Source organism: Littorina saxatilis, linkage group LG14, assembly GCF_037325665.1.
Source record: "Littorina saxatilis isolate snail1 linkage group LG14, US_GU_Lsax_2.0, whole genome shotgun sequence".
In the NCBI taxonomy this organism is placed as follows: Eukaryota; Metazoa; Mollusca; class Gastropoda; order Littorinimorpha; family Littorinidae; genus Littorina; species Littorina saxatilis.
Window position 1 is genome coordinate 14,073,293 of NC_090258.1, and position 18,377 is coordinate 14,091,669.

The 18,377-nt window shown below is 43.8% G+C and overlaps 1 protein-coding gene across 1 annotated transcript in view; it reads left to right on the forward strand.

Moving 5' to 3' along the window:
- LOC138947159 (uncharacterized) overlaps positions 1-18,377 on the forward strand; it is a 37,546-nt gene that overhangs the window by 17,410 nt on the left and 1,759 nt on the right. Inside the window, exons 14-30 of the mRNA XM_070318599.1 lie at positions 1-207; positions 628-1,383; positions 1,761-3,355; positions 3,955-4,684; positions 5,054-5,170; positions 5,552-5,736; positions 6,106-6,228; positions 6,901-7,008; positions 11,002-11,158; positions 11,572-11,755; positions 12,250-12,491; positions 12,839-13,053; positions 13,549-14,689; positions 15,393-15,795; positions 16,137-17,020; positions 17,370-17,566; positions 18,112-18,270. The exon at positions 1-207 is cut by the window's left edge and continues 241 nt beyond it. Coding sequence (XP_070174700.1) covers positions 1-207; positions 628-1,383; positions 1,761-3,355; positions 3,955-4,684; positions 5,054-5,170; positions 5,552-5,736; positions 6,106-6,228; positions 6,901-7,008; positions 11,002-11,158; positions 11,572-11,755; positions 12,250-12,491; positions 12,839-13,053; positions 13,549-14,689; positions 15,393-15,795; positions 16,137-17,020; positions 17,370-17,566; positions 18,112-18,270 — 7,403 coding nt within the window. The remainder of the gene's footprint in view (positions 208-627; positions 1,384-1,760; positions 3,356-3,954; positions 4,685-5,053; positions 5,171-5,551; positions 5,737-6,105; positions 6,229-6,900; positions 7,009-11,001; positions 11,159-11,571; positions 11,756-12,249; positions 12,492-12,838; positions 13,054-13,548; positions 14,690-15,392; positions 15,796-16,136; positions 17,021-17,369; positions 17,567-18,111; positions 18,271-18,377) is intronic.

The following is an 18,377-nucleotide window of genomic DNA, read 5'->3' on the forward strand; positions in this document are numbered from 1 at the left end:
ATGACGTCACGGCAGAGATGGACTTCACCAGCAATGACGTCATGCACGTGCGTTGGCATGGTTTCACGGACCACGAGAGCGGCATCATGTTGTACCGTGTGGTTACAGCGGAGCGATGTCTGGATAAGGGGGAGATGGAGAGTGCTTCCAACACTACTAAGGTGGACGGAGGATTTACATCGACAACTCTGAAGCTTCCTGGAGAAGGTTCGTTGCTAGCAGGACTAACTTTAAAAATGTAGTGTGACTTCTTAGCAAGTTTTAGAACGGTCGTGATTATGCGCGAATTTTACGCTCGATTTTTTCTCATAGTTTCTTCTTCTTGGTCTTTCTTTCTTTCTTCCTTTCTTTCCTTCTATCTATCTTTAAGAGATTTGTTGAAATGGTCCGTAGTATTTTCCTTCACCCTGTGGTGCCACAAAAGTCTTTTATTTTATTTTTGTTTACTGCTGCTCAGCTTGTAAAATTTAGTTTGCTAACGTTTAAAATAAGGTTTTTATCTTTGTATTTAGTCCACTTTGCAAATAAAACAGTACTATGAACTGGGCATTCTATTCCTTTAGAAAATAAAAACCCTACTGTGCAATTTTCTTTTCCATTTTTTGCTAATTGATATCTTTCATTCAGGTCACTACTTCACCAGTGTAATCGCCTACAACGGAGCCATGCAGCCATCGACAGTGGCGTGTTCAGACGGCCTCACATACGACACTACTGCCCCAATGCTACGCAACGTCTCTCTATTCCACAGCCGAACCGGGCGAGCAATAGCCTGCACACCTTCAAACCAAACCTGGCTCATCAACGCTAATTTCACCAAGGTGAAGCTCCCCCCAACATCAGCTTGCCTTCAGGTCTGCGCTGCGAGTTCATCTCGAGTCGATGTGGATCATATCATTTTGACGTCAAACTTTTCCCTGGAGGATGAACTGTCGGATGACCTCTGTCGACGTTTGAAACCGATGACCTCGGAACATCACATTCTCCTTCCTTCCGACTACCTGAAAGTGGAGTGGGCGGGGCTTGACGACGAAAGCCACATGGAAGAGTTCTACGTTGGTATAGCAACGGACAGGTCTTTGAGGTCATCTCCTGACCTTTTGTCCTTCACCCCGACTCAAGGTCGTCAGTCGTATCACGCGCGTCACGCGGGTTTAGGTCACGGTGCACGCTTCTACGTCTTTCTACGTGCTGTCAACAAGGCCGGATTGGACGTGATGCTGACGTTAGGTCCTGTCATCGTTGACGTCACTCCTCCTGACGTCACAGGTGCCTTAAATGCTTTCGTCAGAGATGGTTTTCTTGTGGTCAATTGGAACAATGGGACTTTCTCGGATACTGAGCAACCCAAGGGGGTTGATTTTGATTTCTCCTTCCGCGTTGGTAAGCAAAGATTGTTTTCAATTCACAAACCGTGATTGATTGATTGATTGATTGATTGATTGATTGATTGGTTAATTGATCGTGCAAATTGTTTGGAAACATTCTGGTAGCTTTTCTGTGTGTTTTCCTTTTGAAATTTACAACACTGTAACATAACAATATCTTTGTCGCGTTTACCTTTGAGATTTTATTTCATCATCCATGTTGATTCTTTATTTCCTCGTGGTGGGCCTTTTTGTCAATATTTCTTGTTTAGTGTGTGTATTCTTGTTTTTTTCTTCTTTTCTTTACTTGCATTAGTATTTGTGTGTCTCCTTCTTTGTCGTAATTGATTGAATTCCTTGTTGAAGCTTATTGCAAACCTTCACTTCTGACAGGACATGAAGCTGGGTTTGTCACGCCATTTCTCAGTCTTCCCGAGTCCCTGATGTCTCAGTGTGTACACCAAAACGTCACTGGGTGCGCGCGCTACCCCGTCACTACTCTGCAGCGTCACGACACAGAGCAAGGGCGCCATTTTGTCTTCCAGCTCCACGTCACCAATGCTGCTGGGCACGTGACCTCTGTCAACACTTCCGGTGTACGACTTCCGGCGCATCTGCCTCCCAGCCACGGCGTTGTCATGGATGTTTTGAGACTGAGACCGGCGACGACGACGAAAACTCCGATGACGACGATGAAGACAACAGCTGCAACCTCTCCGTTGACACAGGCAGATTCTACCGTCGTGACTGCAACCACGTCGAACCTTCCCGAGAATGTCACGACTTCAGATGTACGGAACATGACTAACACATCACAAACACCGATTCGGCCACTAAGAAACCAGTATCATTTGTTGCCGGAGTTTTCCAAAGACATTGATGTTGTCCTACAGAGAGAAGAGATCTGTATCGCCTGGAGTGGATTCTATCATGCTGAGGATGTGGCTGTGGAAATAGCCATTGGCAGTTCCCCAAACCAAGACGATGTCGTTAAATTTTCTTCAGTCAAGAATAGAAGCCCTGCCTGTCAGAACGCTACTTTACTACCAGTCTATATAAAGCTGTTTTCTGTCGTAAAGGCTTCGAGCTCTGGCGGTACAACTCTGTTCTCTTCTGACGGCTTTCAGATTGTTCCGAGAAACGATGCTGAAAATAGAATCAAGATCTTCAATGGCGGTGGATGTAAAGAGCAGGAGGTCACTGGAAAACACACGCTTAATTCGTCAGAGTCGAGTCTCAAGCTCAATGCTTTTACAGCGAATCTCGTTCATCCCGGTGACATCCTCTTCGTTCGGATTTCTCCTTTTGAGCCAAACCTCTCTTTCTCAGATGCAGTACTTCTACAGACGACGCTTACTGGGTATCAGATTATTGCCAAATCCTCCAACGCTACCGATACTTTTCCACCAACTTTGGCAGAAAACTCAAGCCTCGAGATGTTCAACTGTCTGATGGATGCGGAGATTATCCCAGCATCAAGAAAAGGCTTTGATGTTACTTGGGAAGTAGCTGGTCCTTGGTCGAGCTTGGTAACAACTAAAAAAGTCGAGATTATGGATGAGACGTGCTTGGAGAATTCTGTCAAGAAAAGCAAGTATACACACGAACTGTGCCTGGCCGCGAGTGTCACAGCTGACTCAAGAGAAAACAGAGCTACGATAGCAGGCGACATTGCTTCGGGACATCAGTACACCGCACGAATAACTCCATGCTTTGATGATGGCTGTCTTCCTTCTGTCGCGTCCACTCCCGTCCTTTACGATTCCACCCCAAGAACGGTTAGAATCATGCATTCTGGAATCACAGCGCATAATTCACTTGGAGTTGGAATTGCGGTCACGGCTGCGGTTGAACCAGCCTTTGGTCATTCCAGTTTGGGCAGGAGCCAGCCATGTGTGGCGAAATGGACAGTGTCCAGGGACAGATATGGTTCCACGGCGCTCACAGACTGGAGTGTAACAACTTCCACCAGTTGCTCAAATATAACGGTGAGTCAGTGGGTGTGGGATAGTGGTGTCTTATGTGTGTACATGCATATTTTTGTTTTTTGCATCTGAAATTGGGGGAGACTAAATACGATAAATTCATGGACAGACAAGCTTGATTTACTCTGGAAGTTGTATGCACAACAAAAGACATCACAAATCTAAAGCAGGAAAATATGATAACAACGAATCTACAAGTACAGTCAGAGTCTTGTTCTCAAGCCTTGGTCTACCAGTATTGTCGCTTACTTTTCTGATCTGACGCATTGTTTTTACAAATGACCGGTCAACCGTCCAATACGTCTTGACATGTAGGATTTCTGATCGAACAATTGTTTTTTTAGCCATTGCATTTGAACGTGAGGTCCCAACTGAAATCTTCTGAGTCTGGAAACATCACTGCAAGTACATCTAACAGCCTAAGTGTCAACGTCGTATACGTACTATGTTCCTCGTCTGCAACAGATGTAAAAATCCGCAGAGCAGACTAACTATGCTGAGTGATTACAACCTGTACTTTTCAAATTATTTTTTATTACAAATTGTCAGTATAATTTTGAGTTACCGGTATGTGCTTTATTTTTCATTATTTAATATTTCAGATACAACAAGACGTTGACCTCACCGATACCAGTATGGGTACACTCTACGTGTGCTTACAGCTGCTTTACCCACTCAGATCTGAAAACCCCACGTGCAAAACGCTGGTCCGGCCAAGAAGCCTGAACTCGTTGTTCTCCTTCCATCTTGTTGAAGTTGACCACAACACTCTAGAGCACACTAACCTTGAAGGATTCCTGCACACTCATCAGTTAGGAAGCAAGCTTCATCAACTGTACGATCTCGATGTGGATTTCATATCTAGCGACACTGTCCTGTCCGCCATTTTGTCTGACGCGGATCAGAGGAACGTCACGTGGTTCCTGATGACCAGTCAGCGTGCGCCACCTCACGGAGACTGCGTGGCTGATCCTGAATGCGTGACGTCAAAGACTACTGCAACGGGAACCGTCGTGTTTTCACGGACACTTTCAAAACTGAGAGATGGGCAAAGCTACTACATCTGTGCCCTTGTGGCTTCAAGGTCGACGAAACAACAGGGTCAAGGTCACGGAAAAGCTGAAGGTCAACAAGAAGTCTGCGGGGATGGAGTGACTGTCGACGACACGTCACCCGAACCGGGTAATGTTGTTATCAGGAACACACAGTCTGGTTACCTAGGCAACGCAGATAACGTGATGGTGACGTGGACTGGATTCACTGATGGAGGTTTTCAAGGAATACAGTCTAGCCAAGCGCACGTTTATGGACTCAACTACTCCGTAGCGCTTGGTGAGTTTTCCTTCTTTTGTTGTGTGGTCTACGTGTTTTTGTGTTTGATTTGCATGTCTCTGTCTCTCTAGTAGAGTGGTCCGTATTCGTTTCGTGGGCTCGATATACAGGCAACAAACACACAACAAAAACAGTGCTGTATTAACCAACATGCAAGGGACAGTCATCTTAAATGTCAAATTGGACTTCACGTTGTTTCCCTTTGGTGTTCAAATAAGAAAACAATGCTTTTTATCAAAAGATCGCAAAGACGGCGGTTGCATGTTTGTAGAGAACATGTAGGGGAGGGAAGGCGTGTTTAAAGCATCCTCTAACTGATTGTATAGTGTTGTATGATTATGAACTTGTGTGTGTGGATTTGTGACTCAGGGAGCTACCCAGGAGCAGAGGACATAAGTCATTACGTACCAGTGGGACAGCTGACCACCTGGACATTTGACCACCTTGATGTCACACCTGGAACTACTTGCTATGCCACAGTCAAAGGTAAATTACAGACTATGTAACACAATACGTGACTGACAGCAATACCAGTAGACTAAGTAGTTCTTATTAACATAGCATTAACTGATCATCATTGTTGTTAATTTTAGCACCAATGACCTCGGTCGTCGTGATCATCTTTGACGTGGTCTTCGTCGTCGTAAAATTATCAGCATTAGAAGTAGTATTGGTGGGGTTGGAAGCAATCTCAGCAACATTGTTGTTAATAATGATGATAATTCGCCTTCAGGGCTAACGTCCCGTTACCTATGTAAGAGTCGTTGAGTACTTCTCGTGGTTCACCTCCAGGCGACACGGAGTGAGTCCGATTTTATTTGTGATCATTTGATACGATTTGTTTTTTTAACGTGATTTCCTGAACAGCGGCCGATCAAATGGGTCACGCGACACAATCCTCTTCAGATCCTGTCGTCGTCGACATCACGCCGCCTACCGTCGGTCACGTGAATGCAGGAACGATAACTCACGAGAGCTACGTGCCAGGACCTGAGTTATCGGTTCACTGGGATGGCGTGGAGGACATGGAAAGTGGAATTAAAACTTTGCAGGTATTAAGTGTTATAACTTTTAAATGTCAACTAGACAAATAGCCTAATCAGGTAGCATACTGAGTTGGTCGGTAGATTTGTTTACTGGCATTTTATTTTCAGTGGCTAAAACAAAATAGTGGGGGAAGCAACTGTTGCTTCCAGAAGCATGAAACGTAGAAGTGTGTATTTTGTTCACTGTTTGATATTTCCAGTGCTTAATTTCACCATGTACTTGTGGGTTTTTTTAGTTTTTTTTTTTTTTTTACATATCATAGTTTTGTGTAAAAGCGGAATAACCTCTTTACTCTCTGTTGGGATCAAGTTCCTGTCTTATTTCCAACTACTGCGCCAATCTTTTTAATAAATGTTCTATTTCTTCTGTCATAGATTGCCGTGACTAGCGAGGGTGGACAGTCTATAGTTCCATTCCAACTTTGTCACGGAATGTCATCAACTGTGGTGACCACTGGTCGGCTGGTGGATGGACATTCCTATGTTTTGTTGCTGAAGGTTGGTACTTTGTGCGTGTAACTTTTGTAACGCAGTGTATAAAAAGAATATGTTTGACAATTGGACTGTGAGTGTGGTGTTGCTAGTGGGAGGAGGGTACAGTTCATTATTATTGATTTCTATTAGTAAAATCAATCAATCAATCAATATGAGGCTTATATCGCGCGTATTCCGTGGGTACAGTTCTAAGCGCAGGGATTTTTTTAAAAATTGTTTAAATTTTTTTTATTTATTTTATTTAATGAGGTGTCTTCAGATCAGGGGAACTGAATTGGCTGGATAAGCTGAAAGAGTGAGTGAAAGTGAACCTTAATAAAGAGAAAGGTTTTAGGTGAATCGTAATCTTTACAACCTGTCCCATTTACAAACACTTGATACAGACGCGCACTACATTTAAGAGAAGAAAAAAAACCACGAACTAAACTTTCGTATGTTCTTCTACAAGACTACGAAAAGGAGAAACAGTTAAATCATATCAGAGACAGACAAGCAGACAGACAGACAAACAGACAGAGACATAGAACCACAGACTGAGAGACAAACACAGACGCAGTCGGACTTAATTTCTTTCTCCATTCTTTCCTCAGCTGTGAATTACTTGGTACCAATTACTTTATACTATATAATATGACGTCATTGTAGGCCACATTATATAATATGACGTCATTGTAGGCCACCAACCGAGCCGGTCTGAGTTCAATGACGTCATCGCAACCCTTTGTGATCGACAGTTCTCCACCAGGTCCAGGAGTTGTGAGGAACAGTGGTACAAACACCAGTGTGAGTTGACTAAAAAGTATTGTTGTAAAACAAACACTAACAAAACCCGCTTGTAATCGTGAAGAATGATATGGTTCGATCATTAGGGAAGCAAAAACACTCGCATGTGAAAAAATGTTCTCTGGTTTTATACAACAAAGCACTAAGTTGTGACCTTAGTTGACGAAAAATGGAGAAAATGTGATTTCCAATTTGGGTTTAACACTATTGTGACTGGCTCTGCCTCTCCCTTGTCTTCCTGCCGTCATGAAACTTTTTCAAAGGATGCTTTCGATACATTGTTTTGCTCGAAAATTGTGCAAAACCACGTTGAATTCAAAACAGACTTTGGCAAGTGAAGTTACAGTACTAAGGATGGGAAGTAACTCTGAATACCCGTACGTTCGAAACAAACACGAGTTGTATACCTTAGACCAATATCTGTTATGACAAGGAAATCGGACTTAAAGGCCAACATCCAAAAGAATTTTTCTCCTGGAGCGACCTAAACTTGAACCCGTCGCTCTTCTTGCATGTCTGTTTACTTCGTGTTGCACGCAAAAATTGCGCGACTTCCTTGCCGCGTGGATTGACGAAGCTGTTTTATTCTCGTGACTGAAAACACTGCAGTGCGTGCAGTTTTATTCTGTGGGTTCGACAGATCGGTCCAGTAGTTTGGTCTCAATCGCTCTACACACACGCGCACACACACACACACATACACATACACACACTGGCACACACACACACACACACACACTCACACACACACACAGGCACACACTAGCACACACACACACACACGCACACACACACACCCGCTCGGCTTTTTGTCCCCTCTGCCTCACTGATTTGGTTTTTATTTATTTATTTTATTTATTTTATTTACGAGGATTTATATCGCGCACGTATCTCACCACACAAGGCGACTCAAGGCGCATGTTACCTATTAATGCCGTGTGAGATGGAATTTTTTACACAATATATCACGCATTCACATCGGCCAGTAGATCGACTGCCTTTAGGCGCTGCATCCACCTTTCACGGCCTATTATTCCAGGTCACACGGGTATTTTGGTGGACATTTTTATCTACGCCTATACAATTTTGCCAGGAAAGACCCTTTTGTCAATCGTGGGATCTTTAACGTGCACACCCCACGTGTGTTTATTTCGTCATTATTTTGTTAGTAAATAGTGAACATTGCTTCAATGCCGAAGCAACAAACATCATTATTGGTTGTAATTTGCTACCAATTTTAAAACCCGATTATCGTATTACATAGTAATTTTGACAGCAGTTCAAATGTGTACATTTACCAGTTCCATTCAGCAGACTTTCAGGTCTTTGTGACTGATTTCTGGCCAGGAATTCATCACGCTTTCTGTTGTTCATTCGTTTCCTGTGACATTGATCAGCAAACCAGCAAAGTGTGTGTGTGTGTGTGTGTGTGTGTGTGTGTGTGTGTGTGTGTGTGTGTGTGTGTCTTTGGTTATATCGGTTTTTGTTGTTGTTGATGAGTACGTAACAAAATGTAGTCAGTATAATTATATACGTTTGCACCATACCTCATCTCCCGTGAAATATCAACAGAGTTCGAAGTTTCAGTTTGTCAATCTGTATAGTATGATTTGCTTTCAAATACGTTTTGTCTTTCTTTCCTTGTCCTGGTTTGTTTACAGATCATCGTCATTTTTTAATCTCGGAAGATCTAACTAGTGTTCTGAGCATCGCCTAAGTAGACATCAACAAGCATGTACATACTTGAATGATCTTGCCGTTGTCTATCTTTTGCGATATCATGTCCATTTCCACATCGCAACATTATTGAATATTTGTACCAGTTTCAATTTGTCTGATAGATGTTGAATGACACAGAAATAAAACGATTTCTTCGTGAACTTCAATTTAATATATCAGGTGTACGATACATCTACACAGTTGTGTGTGTGTGTGTGTGTGTGTGTGTGTGTGTGTGTGTGTGTGTGTGTGTGTGTGTGTATGTGTGTGTGTGTGAGTGTGTGTGTGTATGTGTGTGTGTGTGTGTGTTCTTGAACATAACTACACCCATGTGTTTATGAGTTACATAATTATATATATGCGTTCAGTCAGTCTGCATGTTTCCTTTCACAAAATAAGACACAACATCAAAAATGAATACAGATTTGATCTGCAAGAAGGAAATATCAAACCAACCCACACCCCAAACCTAAAGCAGCTCATGACAAACTTTTGGTACACACTTTGCAAAATAATACTCTAATTTCTAACCAGCTGCATTACACGCTGCCAACAGAGAGAGAACAAGTCGCGTAAGGCGAAATTACAACATTTAGTTAATCTGTCGAACCCACAGAATACAAGAAACTAAGTCCATCTCACGATGAACACGAGCCGAAATCATATGCACTCGACTTATGAAATAGAAAGAAATCAAATACGACGAAGAGAAGAAAAAGTTTGAAAGTACCATTGAACTTCCATGTCGGCGTGTGGCTGAGCTTAAAATAGGAATGTTGTTGCAATCTGTTAGGCACTTTCCCTTTTGACAGGTAGTTGTTGCATGTACAGCAAAACACGGCCTTTTTTACAAATCCTAAAGACTGTCGGAAACTTCGCATGCTCTCTTGTGAACGCCATGTGAAACATTGATTCTGAAACAAAAATCTATGGCATGAATGACAATGGAAAGACGGTCTCTCTCTGATTCCAAGTTCATAATGACAGTTATAAAGTGCTGAATTTAAAAAATCTGTAGATGAAGTAAAATCATTTGAATGTTGGCTTGTTGAAACTTCATAACAAACAGCCACCTCGTCTATATCATTATCTGAAAGAATGCCAACTTCCTTTGAAACACCAACATTTGTATGGAAAACTTCTGTTTCTGTCATCTTTGATTTCATTTGACAACTTGGACTGATGGCATCTTCCAGAGATATATCCATTACTTTCAACTTGCGCCTCTTTGTATTCCTGTAAGCCTGCCACTTATTTATAAAAAGAAACGTTTGATACTTTTACCAAACAGTTAATATAATGCACGATTTACCTGTATTCGTCTTTAAATTCTGCAAGACTGAAGCGAAAGAGGTCTGTCTCAGTTTTGTCGTCAGTTTGTTGTGTACATTTACACACGCACAACGAACAACACATGCACAGGCCCGGGGGAAGCTCTCCTTTCTTATGTCCGACGATAGACGTATACATGTAGTTTACATGTTTATTAGTCATCTATTTGATAGATTACGTGTATGATATGACGGAGAGTCGCATCGGTTTGATGCCGTGAACCCAACCGTGGCTGTGGCGGTCGTTTGAAGTAGCCTACTTCTTTATAAAGATTCCTTTACATTCTACTTCTGACCAAGGCATGTTTGGTACCTAGTGAATCCTTGTTGCGTGTAGTTTTACGTGGCACGTTGCCCAAAGTTGTATTCTTGAGGAGCATAAAATAAAACGTGTTACAAAGTTATCTCAAAACTCTGCAGTGACTGCTCGCGCAGCAGGTCAGCTAATTATAGCACGCAGCCTCCACAGACAGCTTTCGAGCCGAGACCATATGAGTCGCCGCTCCTGCGGCTCGTCAAAAACTGCACGCACTGCAGTGTTTTCAGTCACGAGAATAAAATAGCTTCGTCAATCCACGCGGCAAGGAAGTCGCTCGATTTTTGCGTGCAGCACGAAGTAAACAGACATGCAAGAATAGCGACGGGTTCAAGTTTAGGTCGCTCCAGGAGAAAAATTCTTTTGGATGTTGGCCTTTAATGTGTACAGGTAAACCTACCTTTGGCGTAATTTAAATGTATTATTTGTCTCTTCTGCTACTGTTTCGAGGCTGCTTTCAGCAAAAACGTTTACAGGTCAGTGCCACTAGAGTGTTCATTTTGTGAATGTTCCTGTTAACATACGCCAGCAAGGCCTGGTTAAAAAAAAAACCAACCCCACTCTGTTGTGAATTAGTTAAAACCACCCGACAGCTCCTGACACATTTCCTCGTGCTGTTTACTTTAGGTCCAGTCATCCTACAGCAGGGAGGTGGGGATGTACCCGGTTAGTTGGACAGGGTTTGATGACCCCCACTCCGGCCTGGCATACTTCAGGGTGGGGCTTGGGTCGGCAGCGAAAGGGGTAGATATCAACCCATATGTCTACGTCGGTCTGCAAAATTGTGAGTTGTGAATTTTGTGAATCTTTAATGTGTCGATGGTGGCAGATTATGTTTTACATAGTTGAGTGTATGTGTGTGTGTGGGTGTGTGTGTGTGTGTGTGTGTGTGGGTGTGTGTGTGTGTGTGTGTATGTGTGTGTGTGTTTGTGTGTGTGTGTGTGTGTGTGTGTGTGTGTGTGTGTGTGTGTCTGCATGTGTCTGTGTGTGTGTCTGTGTCTTTCTGTCTGTCTGTGTCTGCGTCTGCGTCTGAATGTGAGTCTGTGTGTGTGTCTGAGTGTTAATGTGGGTGGGGGGCTTCCCCCGAAATATTTGTACGCTGCGTTCTTCTTCACTGCTTGAAAATACAAGAAGTATTATTGGAGATTTTTATTCTGAAATTAATATTATATTCTGAACATTTTCTGTGGCCACCAGCCTATGTTTGGAAGCGTGAGTTTGATCAAGGCAAGAAGTACTACGTCACTGTAGAAGCTTGCAATCACGCCGGCCTGTGTCGTGTGACGTCATCAAGCAGTATGACGTTTGACAACTCGCCACCATCACCTGGTCATGTGACAGTGGGCTTTGATGGGCGTCACAGCAAGTTCTTTGGACACATGTTTGTATAATCCACGCGCTCTTGACTGCAACGGCTTTTCTTGCTTTGTGTTTAGTTGGGGTTCTGTGCAGTAAGGTTGGATGTTTTGCTGGAAGGCAATGCAATGGAGGCATTCTTAATGTCCATGACATGACAGGGACATGAAAACCCGACAACCAACCAACCAATCAATATCTTTTGCATTTCTAATGGAAGCCTTTACGTGAGTGTTTACATAGAGACAAAGTAAATTTTGAAGCCTGCGTCGGCGTCTGGTGGGTTTTTCTATTCAGAAATTAATTGGTGTAAATACATGATTAGCATATATGTATAATCAACAACAGGATATAAACTTACATGCGAAATATGTTGGACAAAATGTGTGTTGATTTCGCGCTTAGGATCATATCAACTGTATTATTTGAACGGACAGGAGTTCTGGGATTTAAGTTGTAAAATAGTTTTGGGCGTGCTCCGTTATTACTCCATATTGTTCGAGTTCCTATCTGTTTCAGCACATCCGTTCCAGTCCAATGGGTGGGCTTCTCTGACCCTCAGACTGGTATAGCTGACTTTCGCTGGTGTCTCGGTAAATCATCAACAACTTGTGACGTCATCCCTATGACGCAAACCATCTTGTCACGAGGCGCTGTGACGTCAGGGATATCTCTCCCGGCAGCCACGCCTCTCTACGTCATCGTGATGGCGAGGAATGCTGGGGGATTGGAGACGACTAGTGTGTCGGATAGCTTCCAAGGTGAAACCAGAGGGAATGTGAATGGATGTGTTCGTGTTTTCAAAACTGAGGGGTGGGAAGGAGCTATGCCGTGTGTGTGTGTGTGTGTGTGTGTGTGTGTGTGTGTGTGTGTCTTTATGGAATGTCTTTATCTTTGTGGGTATGTCTATCTTTCTAATCATGGTCGACCAAAAGGGTGCGATACTCTTGTAATTTCCGCTGTTTGTGTAGCTGCTGTTTCGGGCGATTCTATATTAAATGCTTGCGCTTGTGTTCATACGTGTGTCTCAGGCTTTCACTGAACCAGAAAATAACATTTGTGTTTATGAAAAAAGATTTGATAAAAACTGAAAATAACACAATTCCAGTTGATCCAACACCACCGGAAGTCATCACACAGCTCCATTTCGTTTCACCAAGAGACGGACGCAAGCTTTTCAGCCAATGGGATCGCTCCATTCTGCGACTGGCGTGGAAATTTTGGGACCCGGATAGCACAGTGGTGAGCCACAGCGTGGAGATGAGGAGTAAATTAACGGGACGGCTTGTGATGGAGACTATCAACTTAGCTGCTGATACCGAGGTAAATCATATATTTGAAAGATATTTTGAGTGATGCTGGGTATAGATGTATATCGCCTCTTTTTAAGAGTTACTATCATTATTATTCATCTTTGATTATGTGTATGCTGTAGAACAGGTTAAAAATGGTGTATTCCGTTACTTGCTTGCTTGATTTACTGACTGATGTATTGCTTGGTTGGTTGGTTGATTTTACGCATGTTTGTGTCATTTCAGTTTCAATGTTGTGGTGTGAGATTTGAGCTGTGGTTTTTATTGTTACATCTGGAGTGCATGGGTATTAGTCCGTCTTCGACCACGAAGTCATTTAATTTATCTGAAATTGTTATTGTGTCTGTGTTCCTCGTTTTAGTTTTAAGGCAGTAAATAAAAGCAGTATTTCTGTCCATAAAAGGAGATGAATAAACTCGGAGTATTATTTACTTTTCTGAATCGTTCAGTGATCTGCACGTGCAAGAATCGACAATGACATGCATGTGTCTTGTTTCTCCTTCAGCTGACCCTTACCCTGAAACAAAAGAACCTTCTACTTGACGGCGATAGCCACTGGGCAGCCGTGACGGCCTGTAACGCTGCTGGTCTTTGCGCCACCTCCACCTCCTCCCTCCTGCTAATCGACTCGTCCCCACCCGTGGCCGGTACCTTCCTGTCCCCCCTTATCTGGGACAAAGTGAACTCGTCCACCACAGTTCTTCATCTCGCCTGGAGGGACTTCTCTGACGTTGAGTCTGACGTCATCGCTTATGACGTCACGATGGGAAGGGAATACAACGGCGAAGGTTTGTCTAAAGGGGTGGCGAGAGTTCTTCACGACAACACCACTGAAGACCAGACCTCCACCCTTCAGATCAGCGAGACTTTAGAACCAGGAGATGAGGTGTACTTAAGTATCAGAGCGGAGAATCAGGTCGGTCTCCATAGCGAAATCGTCCGTATGGCGTACACAGTGTTAGCTGACAGTTCAAACAAAACCTCGGGGACTTTGCTCCTGATTCGCCATTCCTGTGACGCCTACTATTGCACCAAAGAATGCACGTGTGCTCCCACCGGCGAACACTGTCAAATATCTTCGCTCTCAGCTTGTCAAAGCTGCAGTCCTGCAGACCCAAGCTTCGCTAACTTTTCTGTTCATTCATACATCGGTATACGAGGCAAACCACACACGTTTACCACTTCATTGAAATGCCTAGAAGGACACTGGGAGATCAAAGATCCTGCCTTGTTGAAGAACGTTTCTCGATTTCAATGGAGCTTCAGCCTCTTCAACAAAACAGAAGGAGACGGTGTGTTTGTCGCCGATGAAGAGGTTTGGTTTGACGTTGGTCGAAATACCGATGTCATCCATTGCTTGCCTGGAAGCCGAGTTCTACAGTCTGGGCTACGTTACGTCTTGCACGTGCGAGTTTGGCTGTCACGTGACAAGTATTCGACCTTCACCTCTGAGCCTGTCGTCGTCGACCAGACACCTCCCAAAGCGATGAAGAGACGTACGGTTATCGAGTCTGGCGTCACGTGTAAGAAGGATGTTGATTACGTCACCACTGAGCCCTACGTCACTGCGTGTTGGAATGGCGTGTTTCAAGATCCAGAGAGTCCGATAACGCGATATGAAGTCTGGGTTGGAACTGCTCGATATGGTATGATTTCCCGGCAGTCATTTGACTCACCTTTTCATTTGTTAACAATTAGTTTGAATTTTTAGTTTACTTTGGACTTAACTCAAATTGCTCTTTTGTTGTTGACTAGAATGAGAGGACTCAACAGGTTACTGGTTTTAAGTGCTGATAATTTTTTTCTGTGAGTTTCTTGCTGCAGTCTAGATGTGCCTACATGTATTCTGTCTAATGACAGGTTAGAATGCAAAGTTTTGCGTAAAACCTTCATCTTTATAAAGTACAGTTTTATCCATCTGTTCGTGAATGAATCCGCCCATCAATCTCTCTCACTCTCTCTCTCTCTCTCTCTCTCTCTCTCTCTCTCTCTCTCTCTCTCTCTCTCTCTCTCTCTCTCTCTCTCTCTCTCCTCTCTCTCTCTCTCCTCTCTCTCTCTCTCTCTATCTCTCTCTCTCTCTCTCTCCTCTCTCTCTCTCTCTCCTCTCTCTCTCTCTTCTCTCTCTCTCTCTCTCTCTCTCTCTCTCTCTCTCTCTCTCTCTCTCTCTCTCTCTCTCTCTCTCTCTCATGTTTCAATCATTGTTCAAAAACAAAGAAGATTAAAAGAGATTGATTCAGCGTGAAAATAATTGCGAAAAACCTGCAGTTATTTTCATGGAAATTTTATTTTCCGTTTCTTCTCTATTGTGCAATTTTACTAACCGCTTTTATTTCCTTTCTACTTATTCAGGCTCAGACTTCCTTGCAAAACGCGACATGGCTCTTAACACATCTCTCGCCATTTCCACCACACACATGGAAGAGGGCACGCGCTATTACGTCAGCCTACGAGCATGGAACGAGGCTGGTCTGCAGACGACACTTGTGTCTGACGGTGTCTCCATTGACGTTATGCCTCCTATACCTGGAGTTGTCTTTTCTTCCCGACACCATAACAGCCGTCATGCACAATCGTCACAGAACAGTCTGGATGCCTCCTGGCATGGGTTTGAAGATAGACACTCTGGTGTGACGTCATACCACGTGGCGCTGTATGACGTAGATGACGTCACTGAACCAGTTGCGCCTTTCACTGACGTGGGTTTCCTGACACAGTTTGAATTCAAGGGACTGTCATTAGCCCACGGTCACAGGTTCGTATGTAAAGTGAAACAAAGCCCAACTAAATGAAACAGCTACATGAGGGGGAAACAAATCTAGATGGTTCATTTAAACTACATGTTAAACTGTTGCTTGGAATGTAAATTTGCCACGGTGATAAATTCTGCTGGACATAATCAACGTGTTTTGTTCAACAAACATCATGTAAGAGGAAGATCAGTCCCCCTGCGGAGAACAACACTCATGTACAATTTGTCAGCAGCGGCTCCAGCAGTTGTTTCACTCTTGTTGTCGTATTTACTTTGGAGCGAAAGGAGATGTTTCTTTTCGTGGTAGAGTTCTTATTTCTGTGTTTTGTGTTTCATTTTTCCAGGTACTTCGTATCAGTCAAAGCACGCGACCAAGCAGGTCTTGAGAGCGCAGCTATCAACTCTTCCCATATTCTGGTCGACACAACGCCCCCTAGCGGCGTTTCTTGTAAAACCTTCTACCTTCAGGATCAGGCAACTCTTGACTTTACCCCAACTTCCTCCTTCCTCCACGATAGCTATACGGGAACTCTCACGGCCGAGTCTCTTCGACCGAACGAACTGATGAAGATCGAGGTCCAAGCTCTGAATTTGGATCGTGGTGCGAATGGATACTTGCAGGTAGAGGAAATGAGAATGCCGATATATTTCAAGTACACGCAGTCCGGAGATGCAAGCGCAGAGCATGTATTCATATCTCCAGCGGTGCAAAACTCTACCTTGACAGCGACAGTAGTAGCGGAAGGAAACAGCGGTGCCTCCATCACAGCCAAGTTCTACCGATGCAACAACACAGTAGAGACTTTGACCTCTGCAGTGACGATTCAGCAACTTTCCAGTGACGTCATTTCAGTCTGCGCACGCGTAATGGACAAAGAGTCCGGCATCCGGGGTATGATGATAGGAGTGGGGACGACGGAAGGAGGGGTGCAAATCTCCCCCTTCACCCACGTGGGTCACAGCGGTCACGCGCACTTCACGGTCCACGTGCAACACGCCACGCTTTTGTACGCTTCAGTGATCGCGGAGAACCACGCCTCCCAGTGGTCACGCTTCATCTCCCGGCCAGTCGTCATGGACAGGACCGGGCCTCTGATGTCTGGGGTCAAGGTCAAGGTCCGATATGAAAATGAAGGTCAGGTCAATGCGACACTGGCTGTGTGGGTGGATGCAGAATGGACGGCGAAGGATGAGGAGAGTGGTGTTGAATCCTGCAGTTGTCAGCTGAGTAAGTAGACAAGCTTATTTTTTGAAATGTTACTGAACGTTTCACTTTTACAGAGTTTATCACAATTATTGCAGTATGTTTTTTTGTTTTCTTTTGTAGTGCAGCAGTATAATATTTTGGAAATAAGTTGGGTGTATTATAGCATGGTTAAACTAGGGCACATGAAGCCATGCAGATACGCAAACAAACCTTGTTCGCGTCTGGAAAATAATTAGATGAATGTATGGCATGTACAGACTATTCTGCGTCTTGACATCGATTTTTCATTTTTTCGTTCGGATCTGTGCCTTTTTGTCCGTCGAAACTTGCTTTTGAATTAATTTCAAACTTTTTGTATTTCCTTGTTCAGAAGGTCACACGACTTCCGGTCCCAGATTGCAGCTGATAGATGACGTCACGAGGGGTACATGTCAATGGCTGTTGAAAGAACCACGACACGGGGCAGCTGTCAGTGTCGTCATCACTTGCGTCAACCGGGTTCAGATCCACACCAGCGTGACGTCAGAGACAGTCGTTGTCTTGCTGGAACCTCCTGACCTGTCGCATGTGAGCTTTCGGGAACCGTTGTCATTCTTTTAAGCTTAAGAATGCATGTTAGGCTATTTTATTTGAGTTAACAATACCACTTAAGAGAGCGTGCGTTCTGATGTTTTTGGCGTGTTCCCGAAATGCCTTTATGTGTCCATAAAATCTGGCCACAAATGAAAGCATACACTGAGTACGAAAAAAAGTGAGCAATATTTGCAAGGTTTCACGACATAATTTACTCTCTTTTAGCAAATATATCAGAATGTAATACATCTCATTAAGTTTCCTTGACATTCCAGGCATCAGATCAGAAGTTCTAGACATCTGTCAGACTTCATGCTAATCACTCTGAAAGATATCAACTGGGTGGAAATCAGCCGCGGCGTCGGATTGGTTGAATTTGAGGTTTGTTTGTGATTCCAACGAATCCGACTCTGCATCTGGCTCCTACTCTTTTATTAACTTTCTCGTGCTCGTTAGCCCTGCTGTCCAACCCGCCTGATTGTCATTTTCCGTTCAGCATCACCAGCCCATGACTGGCCGCCTTTTTTCCTTTTCTGCAGCTGTCCATAGTGCCGCTTGCAAACAGTCCCATGATGTCCCCCTTCGAGCAGACTGACCCGTACATACAGTCCAGCAATGCCAGTCTTCAGTTTCACTGGCGAGGGCTGGACGATCCAACAGTAGCAGCGGTCAGATATCGTTTCCTTCAAAAACAGCTGGTAAGTTTGTCCTAATACGCACGGTGGTTCCTGGTGTATGAGCTAGGTCGCTCTGATGAAAGGACGCTTTCGGGTAAACGTACACGTATTGTGTGGGTGGTCAGGAT